This window comes from Hippocampus comes, unplaced genomic scaffold (genome assembly GCF_001891065.2).
Source record: "Hippocampus comes isolate QL1 unplaced genomic scaffold, H_comes_QL1_v1.1 scaffold83, whole genome shotgun sequence".
NCBI classification, from domain to species: Eukaryota; Metazoa; Chordata; class Actinopteri; order Syngnathiformes; family Syngnathidae; genus Hippocampus; species Hippocampus comes.
Window position 1 is genome coordinate 2,460,389 of NW_017805281.1, and position 11,346 is coordinate 2,471,734.

The following is an 11,346-nucleotide window of genomic DNA, read 5'->3' on the forward strand; positions in this document are numbered from 1 at the left end:
GGGTGTGTGTGTGTGCGTGTGTGTGTGTGTTTGTGTGTGTGTGTGTGTGTGTGTGTGTGTGTGATGTGGACTAATGTCAGGTCATACCAAGCAGTGGTGGGATGGGGGGCAGTCCAGGAAACTGGACCATCCCGAGTAGTCGCCCCCCCAAAACTGCGCTGATGAAGATGATGACCACACCAAACACTCTCCCTCCCGGCAAACACTCATTTCCTGTGACTGACCACGCTGCACCAAAGAGCAACGCCAACATACATGCTGCGGAAGCACGTGCGCACACACGCATGCATAGAAAAACAAACCGACATGGAGAAACATACACAAACACTCATAGAGACAAATGGACACGTACACAAAGGGAAAAATAGAAACACACACAGGTGGACACAAAGACACACATACACAGACGCATACATACAGACACATGGAGAGAGAGAAACTCGTGTATATACACACACACACACACACACACACACACACACACACACACACAATCAACAACCATGCACACGTGTAGAGACACAGAGATAGACATTCAAAAAGACAAACATGCACACACAGACACACACATCAGCGGAGGGCCCAAACATGTATTGACAAATGGATTGGCTGGTTGGCACCTTTCGTGACGATCAGGCTGATGAGTCCACGCGGTCGAGGACATCTGCTTCTCAGACGGCTAAAGGACGAGGCGCAGCAGGAACACATCTGCACAAACATAAAAAGACATAATCTGTGTGTGTGTGTGTGTGTGTGTGTGTGTGTGTGTGTGTGTGTGTGTGTGTGTGTGTGTGTGTGTGCGCATGACAGACCTCACCGTGTCATCCAGCTCGTCCGTCGTCGTCACGACCGCAGAGATCTCTTTGAACCGTCCTGACCTTTACTACCACAATGCACTGTAACCGGTGTGACTTTAACACACGCACACACACGCAATCAAGTCTTGCACTTTGACCCAACTTGCATGTGCAAGTGTGTGTTTTGTAAATTCCTTCCTTGTTGTCACTCCATCCATCTTTCTCTTTTGTGTCAGTCCGTAAACACTCAGCGAAACGCAAACACACAAACGCACTCATAGACATAAAGAAAAAAAAACATGCGGGCGCGCACACACACACACACACACACACACACACACACACACACACACACACACGCTCAAAAAATCGGAGACACAAACATGTACAGACACACACATTCACATAATGTACATGCAGACAGACATACACACATTCAAACACTAAACACACGTAGTCAGAAACAATAAGTTTGAGCAGGTGTGTGTAGCTTTATTATTGAACACAAAAAAACATTTCACTTCCCTTACATGGTTCCTCACAATACAAAAGCAGGAAGTGACATCATAGGAGGATTCTCCCCCGCCCCCCTACGATATACACACACGTGATGTACAAAAAAGTGTAGAAAAATACTCTTAATAAAAGCAACTCTTCCAGACAACAGCTAACCATTAGCGACCAGGAATGTGAACGTGAAGGAATGAACAAACATCAACAAGTCACAGAATTTCTGCCTGTCGCCATAAGCGTGTTAGCTTCCTCTTTTAGCCGACGCTAGACTAGTTGCGCTAGCAACAACACCGACGGAACACAGGAATAATCACAAACATCACACGCTGTTAACCTCTACTCAACAGAAAAGCTTTTTGAGCATTTATTCCATATCCTTGATATCCAAATGAAAATCCAACTACTAGTACACCTTAAGATGGATATAAAAGATATAGAATAAATTGTGCTAGTAGGCCAAACGAGGCACTAGTAGTGAAAAAAATTCATCGCTGGTTATGAGACAGTGATTCTGCTAATGTGCCCTAGCTAATACAATGACCTTAACCTGGATATCCTGTAAGTGGCTAACGCGTTAGTGAGACTCTGTCATGTTAATATTACAGCAGCTAACATCTGAAGGCTAACGGTGTCAAATGAGTGCGTGCGGCGCCGCGTCACACCCCCCCTCAGGAACAGGAAGCCTGCACGTCAGTCAGGCAGGTACGTGCGCATGAAGATCTGCTGGCGTATCCATGGCGTGAAGTGGCTGACGTTGCTGTACACACCGGGTCCCAGCACTTTGCTGAAGCACACGCTGCCCCATGACGTCAGGCCAAACAGCGTCCAACGGCCCCCGGATGACTCTTCGCACACCAGCGGACCACCACTGTCGCCCTGGGAACGGGAGCAACACATCACGCTCGACACAGGCCGCAAGAGGGTGGAGGTCATCGAGGCTAGAGCCTAGCAAATAGGATTTGGATGCTACAATTTACAGATTTGACTTGAATTCGGAAGGTAGAGGTTTAAAGTTAGACCTTGAAGCTACAACCTAAAATCTACCACCTGGATACCTTCAAAGATACACTCTGTAAGCTACACCATTATGGCTTGACTTAGAAGCTAGAAACTAGAGGCTAGAAGCTAGGACTTGGAAGGACGACCTTGAAAACTGTAACCAAAATTGTGAGAGCAAGGAAGTGAGACTCATAGGCTAGAACTATAAGGGAGACCAAAAGTCTTGAGCCTAAAAACTAGCACTTAGAAGCTAGAGCCTAGAATCTAGATCTTGGGAGTAAGTACTCGGGAGGTAGAACTTAGAATGTCACACCTAAACATGAGAACCAACAAGCCAATGAACTTGTCAGAAGCAAGACTTTAGATTTTGATTCCAAAAGCGCCTTTCAAGGAACCCAAGACCATAAGAACTTCTAAGAGAAGCTAGAACATCAACAATTTTTAAAATCATCAGAAGCTACAATTTACAAGTAACCGCCTAGAAGCTAGGACTTGGAACCTATGATTCAAAACGTCCAGTTAGTGGCTAGAATTTGTAGGCGCGTGGAGGTTACCATGCAGGAGTCGACGGTCCCGGCCTCGTAACCGGCACAAAGCATCCTGGCAGTGATGGTCTTCATGTCGAAGTAGGACTGGCACTGGGACATGGAGATGATCCGTACCTGGCCCTCCTGCAGCTTGAATGGCACTGCGGAGGTGGTAGGGCGTGTCACACAGGAAATGGCCCGCAAAACGGAGCCGAGTAGCTAAAACGTCTCTACTCGAACTCGAACGTTACAACTTAAGAGTAAAGCCTCAACAGTTGACCTTAAAAGCTAGAAGATGAAAGTGAGACCCTAACAGTTAGAACCTACTGATCAGAACTTGATAGCAAGACTTGCAAGCTAGGACCTACTTTGTAAAAGCGACAGCCTAGAAGCTATGACTCAAAATCTAGAGTCGGGAAATGGGTGATCGGACTTACTCCTGTTGCCCATGTGACCCCATCCAGTGATGTAGCAGTAGGAGTCCGGAGTGGGAATCTGATTGGGCCCAGGCAGACACACGGGCCTCACCCATTCCGTCTCCTCCACCTGGGGGGACGTGATCCCACAATTCCTCAGCAGCTCCAAAAATATTCCCCTCACCTGCCGCTGGGATGGCTCACCTCAGAGTCCAATTCCACCACACTGATGTCGTAGTCCACCACGGCACGGTTGTAGCGTGGGTGTACAGTGATGGCCCGCACGGCACGCCTCTGGCTGTGCACGCCGGGATGGTCCAAGTTGTTGAGACCCAGGAGAACGTTCCACAGGTGGGCCTTATCTCTCCTGCGCAGGTAAGTTAGAGCTTGGGAGGTCACATTTTTAGGGTACAGCCCATCATTTCGACTTGTAAGCTCGAAAAATTAAAAGCTAGCCGCTTGAAAGTGGCACTTTAAGGCAAGAAGCTCGAAACTTGAAGCCCAAGTTAGACGCGGATAGGCTCACCCCTCGAAGCAATGAGCCACCGTCAAGGCCCACTTGGTGCCGATGAGGACGCAGCCGCACACGTGACCGCTCTGACCGCTCTGCAGAGAGCACTGCCACGGCCACGCCCCCTGTCGCGCCACGCGGCCTCCCAAAATCCTCTTCCGCCTTGAGAGATGCGCGCCAACCGCCGGGCGCAGGCCGCATTCTGGCCGAGAGACAGCAAAAAGGAAGTAGATTCGGCCCACGCCAATCCGAGGAGACCCATCAGAGGGATTGATGAATCTTACCGTCTCTGACGCAGTCGAGAGTCACTCGCTTGCCGGAATGACACGAGTGACTGACACGTACGTACACACACAAACAGAGATCCATAAAACAAAGTTACACACACGCAAACAGACACGCAGTCAGAGGTCAGACATGGAGTCTAATGTTAGCATTAGCACGTTTCCGGCCTCATCCCCCACCCAAAAAAATTCGACCTCTCTTTCAAACACACATACGGACATACACACCTCCTCTTCTCGAGTCGTGCCTGTAGAGCCAAGCCTTTGCGCTCCTCCCACTCGGGATGAACATGTAACCAGCGACGGCGGCCCGGAGGACTTCCCTGCTCGGGTACCATGGAAACGGAGGCGGGAACCCTGCGGGACACGCTGCCTGTGATGGATCGGCCGCATCACCTGGGTGTGCATGTGTGCATCTGTGTGTGTGTGTGTGTGTGTGTGTGTGTGTGTGTGTGTGTGTGTGTGTGTGTGTGTGTGTGTTACTGACCTTACCCTAGTCCCAGCTGGTCACAGGTCAGTTTGCTGAGCTGGTGGTTCCACTCATCGGCACACACGTGATAACGGTCCGCCGTCCTCAACACTGTCAGAATGGAACCTGACGACTGGCTCAGAGACACTCCACACCACAACACAACGCTCCATTCATTCATCTCACTATTTGTGTGTGTGTGCGCGTGCGTGTGTGCATGCCTTACCACAGTCCCACTCGTCGGAGGCATCGCTGCAGTGTTTCTTTCCATCACACCACAACGTCCTGTGCACGCACTCGTGGTTGTTGCATGCCAACTCATTATCTCCACACGCCGCTACCGCCCCAATAACATACACACACACACACACTGGGTTAAGTCAAAGCAGGAGCATTTGCAAGCTAGTGCGAGAATCTAAAGGCTAGAGTATTATAAGAAGGACTTGGAATCTACGAATTTGAAACTCTGTTTTGTCAACTAGTACAGAACACTGGATGTTATGTGACATCACGCCACAGGTGGGTAACGACTCACAGCAGTTGACCTCGTCAGCCAGCAGGGGGCAGTCTGGGAAGCCATCGCAGATCATACTGGTCTTGATGCAGACGCCGCTGCCTGGACATTCCCACAGAGCTCGTTCGGTGCAGCCTGCCACATACGCGCAAAGACATGTGAGCGCAGCCATCTCCACTTTTGTGTCACAAACGTTCGACGGCAGTCGCACCGCAGTGGTCTTCATCGCTGCGGTCGTCGCAGTCGGCAAGGCCGTCGCAACGCTTGCTGGCCAGGACGCAGCGTCCGGAGCGACACTTGAAGTGGCTGGGGGAGCACTCTGTTGACACAGGAAACACGGACAGGAAGTTAGCAAAAAGCGAGTCGAGTGCTGTTGTGTACACGCACGCACCGTCCACGCCAGCCTCGGGCAGAAGGCACGTCAAGTTGCCGCCCTCTTCGGGAAACTGAGCGCAGTCCGAGTCGTCGGGCCACTGCAAGCCCACGATTCCGAGCACCGACTCGCACTTCTCCTTGGCCGTGCGACACAGAGACCTGCGAAAGGGGAGACGCTGAGTACCGTATCGGCCCGAATATAAGACGGCCCTGATTATAAGACGACCCCCTCTTTTTCAAGACTCAAGTTTGAAAAAAGACTTTTTGAACACCAAATTAATTTTTATACAGAAAATAATTACAGTACATCGGAAACAAATGATTAAAACAATATATTTGAGAGAAAAAGCATGTTATTTTGCCTCATTCAAATCTAAAGTGCAATCACATTCGTCAATGAATGGCTTCTGGTTTTTGAAATGTAAATTACATCATAACTTCTCCTCAGCTGCCGGTTAACCTGGCTGATCTTCGACCCACTTTTCTCCAGATTGTCACTACGTTTCTCCATTTTCTGTTATCTCTTCTATTATTTTCTTCTTTTCCTTCTTACCGCTATTTTTTATTTTTCTTCTTCGTGCTACCGCTATTTTTAGTTTTATTCTTCGTGGCAGGGGTTCACTTTGGCCTGGGGAGTCAAGTTCAGCATTCGCTTCAATGATATCTGGCGCCATCTAGCGTCGTGAATGGGTATAATGTCTAGACCCCGAATATAAGACGACCCCCACTTTTTCAGTCTTATTTCAATGCAGAAAACAGCGTCTTATATTCGGGCCAATACGGTAATCACACAGCAGAGACGCTCCCATCACACACTGATAACAATGGTTTGCTCGTCCAGTCACCCGTCACCCTGTCCCGTCTTGTCCTATTTTCAACTTGTTGCGCTGTCTTCACATCGTGCAGCGTTGCTTCGCTCACTATTGTCGTCCTGTCCTGTTCTGTTTTATTTGAGGAGGATATCCAATGACTCCACGAGCAAGGAACGGACAGGTTAGACGCACACTCACCTGCAGGGTGGCACGGTGCTCAGGCTGAGTGGGTCACACTTGGGTACGAGCAGCGTGCAGGCGTAGAACATGAGGTACTGGTAGCAGCCCGTCTGGACCAGCGCCGGGAAGAGCGACGACTCCCACGACACCGAGCTCTCCCGCTGCGACACGTGACCCAGGAAGTTGGGGAAGCGCGTGTGGTTGTAAGGCAGGTTCATGCACAGCTCCAAGCTGATTGGCTCACAGCCGGCTGACACGCCCACAGGAGGAGGAGGGGGTCAAAAGAATTGCAAAGACAGTTTGGGAACTGGAATAAAAATAGGGACCTTGACCATCGACCCATATGTCAAAGGCTTACTGCAGTTGTGGTGTCGCGAGTCACAGGACGTGGACGTGCAGCCCGGTTGAGTCGGGGGGCACGCAGTGTGAGCTGCAACACACACACACACACACACACACACACACACACACACACACACACACACACACACACACACACACACACACACACACACACACACAAGCATGCACAGATAGTCAGACACACACACATACACACACAAAGGCAGCCTGTTGCCAGGTGGATGTCTCACGCTGCTCGCGCATGCAAAGTTCTTCGTCGCTGCCGTCCTTGCAGTCGTCCTCGCCATCACAGCGGAACGCCGGAGGAATACACTGGGCGTTACGGCATTCCCAAAGACCCTGGCTCCGACATGCTGCACGCACACACACACACAAACATACCAACACACACACACCAACACACACACACACAGGTGAGTCCTTCCTGTGATTTGAGCGGCGGGGCCATCGTCACCATGGCAACTCACAGCAGTTGAGCTCATCACTCTTGTCGACACAATCGTGGTCGCCGTCACAAAGCCAATCCCTTGACACGCAGCGGCCGTCACCACAGCGATGCTCCCGCGTCGCGTCGCACACTTCCAGATAACAGTCGGTTAGCCTAGCCTAGCCTAGCCTTGCCTAGCGTCGAGGTTCTCAAAATTTTCCGCCCAATATGGAGAGAAATTTTTCAAAAGACCATCTCAAAATCCTAACGTATAAACCGCAAATAATTCTTTCAATGGCAATACAGAATTGTATTTTGCAAACTGTCTCTGGCTAAGGGCCATTTGAGAAGTACAATTTCATGTGTGTGCTCTCACCACAGTTGAGCTCATCGCTGAGGTCTCCGCAGTCGTCGTAGCCGTCGCACAGCAGAAGCGGCGGCAGACAGCGGCCCGTCTGGCAGCGGAACTGCGCATCTGAACACACTGAATGATGATGTCATCAATTGTGATGATGTCACGGCATCACTGAGATTTAACTTTCAAACGTGCACGCATGCGTGCGTGCTTACCGCAGTGTGCCTCGTCGCTCCAGTCGTCGCAGTCGTTTTGGCCATTGCACACCAGCTTCTGAGGGACACAAATCCCCGTGGCACACAGAAAGTTTTCCTTCCCGCCGCATGCAGCTGTTGGCCAATCAGAGAGTAGCGCATGACACCACCAAACAGGCTGGGACAATGTCCTGTTCCACCCTGCCCTATTTGTGTCTTGTTGAGTCCCTTTCTTATATCAACAGAAAGCACCACTTGGTATCTCCAAAAATGTTATAACAATGTCCTGTCCTTTTCCATCCCGTCCTGCTCTGTCCAACCCACTCCTTTAACTGTCCCGTCTCAGTCCATCCTGTTCTATTTGCTACTTGTTTTGTCTCTTTCTTATGTGGTCGGCCAATCAGAGAGCACCGCTTGACTTAACCAAAATGAGACCGTCCTGTCCTTTATTGTCCTTGACTGTCCTGTCCTACTAGTCCCATCCTGGCCTATTTGGCAGACTAGTCAAAAGGCATGCCACTCACATGGTTTGCCCACAGCTTGTCGGGGTGTGTAGCAGGCCGGGGGCACTCCGGACGATGAGGTGGCCTGGCTGAACTGCGAGCAACGCAGGAAGTCGGGCCAAGAGGCGTTGAACATCTGCAGGACGGGCTCGCAACCTTCCCTGGCCGCCTCGCAGAAGGACGCACACGGCAACACCACCCACCTGCAAGCAAGCAGGTGGGCGAAGATTCTGGGATGTGGCGAGCGGAGCGCCCCGCGACTACCTGTGCTGAGTGGCGTCGTCGTGGAAACACTGCGGCAGGGCCAGAGAGCAGCCGAACAGCATGATGTGCTTGTAGCAGGACAGTCTGCTCAAGTAGCTGAAGAACCTACAACACACACCACGTCACTTCCCCAACGCACGTTTCCCATCGCTTCCACACTCCCCGAGCTCCGCCCATCATTACCTTAGCAACATGTCCACCTCAGAGCTCTTCACCACAGCAGCGGTGGAGGACAGCCATGTTTGGTTGTATGGCAACATGTGACACTGAGGCTCCACCAGTGGCTGGCAACCACCTGCACACATTTAGGATTAAAAAAAAAATCACACAGTATTGTATTTTGAAAAAACATATTACAATAAGAATGCGGAGATGAAACAATTTGTGAATCATGATATCAGTTTTTAATTCACAGAGCATTGTGTAGACCACTAGTATAATACAACTGATATAGATAGTTTAGATGGAGAAACAAAGAAAACGAAGCTGTAGTTATGTTTGTCCTTCTTCCCAGAGGATAAAGAATATGTATGTCTGTGAGCATTCTTACATGTGTCTATATGTGTTGCTGCACCATTGGTACTCAATATCTAAACACACACACACACACACACACACACACACACACATATATACAATTACCTGTGTCTGATGCAGAGGTGGCGCCAGTCAGCCAGGTAGGACTCAGCGAGGGGACAGACGTCAGAAAATCGGTGGCCGTCGTGATTGGTGGAGTGGGCGGGGCCTGAGATGCATCCACCGAGAGGGAGGGGATTGTCCTGTTCCCACAGTAACCGTGCTCCCTGTCAGCTATCAGCTCTGGAGAAGGAAGGGGGCTGGAGTCTGAGACATGGCCGCCAATCATACCTGAGGAAAAAAAAATGTTTCACAACTTCTGTGTACGTGCGTGTGTGTGTGTGTGTGTGTGTGTGTGTGTGTGTATGTGTGTGTGTGTTGTGTGTGTGTGTGCGTATGCGTGTGGGTGCGCGTGTGTGAGTGTGCTCGCCCAAGGAGCTTTTTGATTGGTTCACTTAAAATACACAAGCGTGCTCGTCTATGAATAGTGTCGGAGAGATCAGGTTACCATGGCGACCCCGGTTACATGTCTTTCTCACTCACAGACTCAACTGTCGGCTAATAATAACAATCATTCGGGAAGGTTGGGGCGTGGGGGGCCTCCGCCACAAGTGCCAGCCGGGGTTAGTTTGCAACACTAAAGCGGGAGTGTTTGTGTGCTTGTCCCACTTTCAAGGTTGTTTCAAGGTCGCCGGTAAAAGAATCACAAACATACGCACTCGTTGATAGCTTGGACAAAATGAAGATGCTGAAAAGGTGACAAGATGTTTTATGGCACTCGTAAATATTTGACATTCCTCCACACTTTGCATGCTCCTGAATGGCGGACACCTCGTGGTTGTCATGACAACACCTCACACACACTCTTTGTGTCAAACCAACATTTCAGAAGGACAGCCAGATGTGTGTGTGTGTGTGTGTGTGTGTGTGTGTGTGTGTGTGTGTGTGTGTGTGTGTGTGTGTGAGAGAGAGAGAGAGAGAATACCAGTGAGAGCGAGCACAAGCATCACGCCGACCACCAGGCCGGCGACAGGAAATAGGACGTAAATGAGTCGGAGGCGGCTGGACGTCTGTAATTTGTGAGGACATGCGTCCTCACCCATCCTGCTTTCAGTTACTCCGCCGGTAGCCTGATGGCGCACAAAGCAGCAGTGGAGGTTGTTTGGACAGCAACACAATATAACGACAACAGCGCCGAGCATTTATCATCCTGTGAAACCGAAACTGAGCACGAGTGGAAAATGCAAAGAAATGTCTACATTATAAAGTTAAAATGCATGCATGTAAAATCGATTATTTTTTAATTAAATCATTTATTTACATTTTGGTGTTTAAAATTTATGTAACTAGCAAAGTATTTCAAATAAAGATAAAGTATTTTTTTATTGTATTATCATTTATTTCATTAAGTAGGTTCATTCTCATTTTTGAATTGGTCTTTTTACAAAATTGGTCTTTTTACAAAAAACAATTGAATGAAATAATACAGTATGAAGAAACGTTAAGTCTCTCAGTTTTAGTTTTACGTAATAAAGAACAAGCTAAACAATTATTTGATCAAGTAATAAATTTTATGTGCGCAATAAACACTTTGCAAATTTTTAATGAAATGTCTAGAATACAAGGTTTATTTTAGAAATGAACTGATTATGTAATAAAAGGCATTTTAAATGTTTGAAATGGTTTTATTTACGATTATTTTACTTGCAAAATACCAATCTATATAATCAAATAAATACCAGTTTAATGACATCTGTGAAATTTCGGATCAATGAAAATAAAAGTTAACCAAAAAAAAAGAACAAAACTACATTTTAAGAAAACCGGTTCAATACAGGATCCTTGACCAAAGTAACGATCGGTGCTCTCGGGCCTGACGATGCTCACCGATTCCCAAACCGATGACGTACTTACGAAGGGCGGACCTAGACGAGTCTTAAAAGTCACGTGAGGCAATTAGCGCGAGGCAGAAGCCGATCCAGCTGGGCTTTCTGCTTCCGGTTTATTCCTTCCTTCGCTGAAAGCCACGTGGGCGCCTGCGCGCTCGAACGCAAACTCACCGTATCCGTTTCCGCGCTGAAGGTGACTCGCGGCCACGAGAACATGACCTTCCCCTGCCGCCTCGCAGCAACCGACGCGCCAACTGAAGTCTGCGCGGCCGCTGCTGGACCAGCAGCTGCTAGGCCCGCCCCCTCCTCCTCCTCTCCCCCCACCCTCCTCTCACCACGTGACCGCGCCTGGACGTGTCGCGCGCGTGCACGTGACAG

General features: G+C 49.3%; 2 protein-coding genes across 3 annotated transcripts in view; both read right to left on the reverse strand.

The window, feature by feature from the left end:
• LOC109516473 (mitochondrial sodium/hydrogen exchanger 9B2) overlaps positions 1-1,081 on the reverse strand; it is a 3,562-nt gene extending 2,481 nt beyond the window's left edge. Inside the window, exons 1-3 of one of the 2 annotated variants that reach the window (XM_019871046.1) lie at positions 813-1,081; positions 621-708; positions 88-258 (exon numbers count right to left, since the gene is read on the reverse strand). In XM_019871046.1, the coding sequence (XP_019726605.1) occupies positions 88-258; positions 621-708 (259 nt within the window). In that variant the 5' untranslated portion in view covers positions 813-1,081. The remainder of the gene's footprint in view (positions 1-87; positions 259-620; positions 709-812) is intronic. The other variant, XM_019871045.1, reaches the window with a different exon arrangement.
• Positions 1,082-1,268: 187 nt separating this feature from the next.
• corin (corin, serine peptidase) lies at positions 1,269-11,263 on the reverse strand. The gene is made up of 24 exons (XM_019871417.1): positions 11,140-11,263; positions 10,065-10,209; positions 9,146-9,370; positions 8,687-8,798; positions 8,504-8,608; positions 8,261-8,442; positions 7,758-7,871; positions 7,564-7,671; positions 7,228-7,338; positions 6,991-7,113; positions 6,756-6,827; positions 6,416-6,647; positions 5,422-5,564; positions 5,242-5,349; positions 5,052-5,165; positions 4,743-4,853; positions 4,540-4,663; positions 4,276-4,404; positions 4,048-4,097; positions 3,779-3,965; positions 3,457-3,619; positions 3,274-3,382; positions 2,864-2,997; positions 1,269-2,186 (listed from the first exon to the last, which is right to left on the reverse strand). The coding sequence occupies exons 1-24, from the start codon at positions 11,182-11,184 to the stop codon at positions 2,001-2,003; spliced, it is 3,132 nt and encodes a 1,043-aa protein (XP_019726976.1). The 5' UTR covers positions 11,185-11,263; the 3' UTR covers positions 1,269-2,000.
• Positions 11,264-11,346: the final 83 nt, after the last annotated feature.

Bases quoted from the DNA above. Each gene is read 5' to 3' on its own strand.
- corin (XM_019871417.1), bottom strand. From the start codon at position 11,184: ATGTTCTCGTGGCCGCGAGTCACCTTCAGCGCGGAAACGGATACG. The intron at 8,609-8,686 runs GTAATGATGGGC...TGTGTGTTGTAG, and splicing joins GAGGTGGACATGTTGCTAAG to GTTCTTCAGCTACTTGAGCA. The intron at 2,998-3,273 runs GTAAGTCCGATC...CCACCTCCGCAG, and splicing joins GGGTCACATGGGCAACAGGA to TGCCATTCAAGCTGCAGGAG.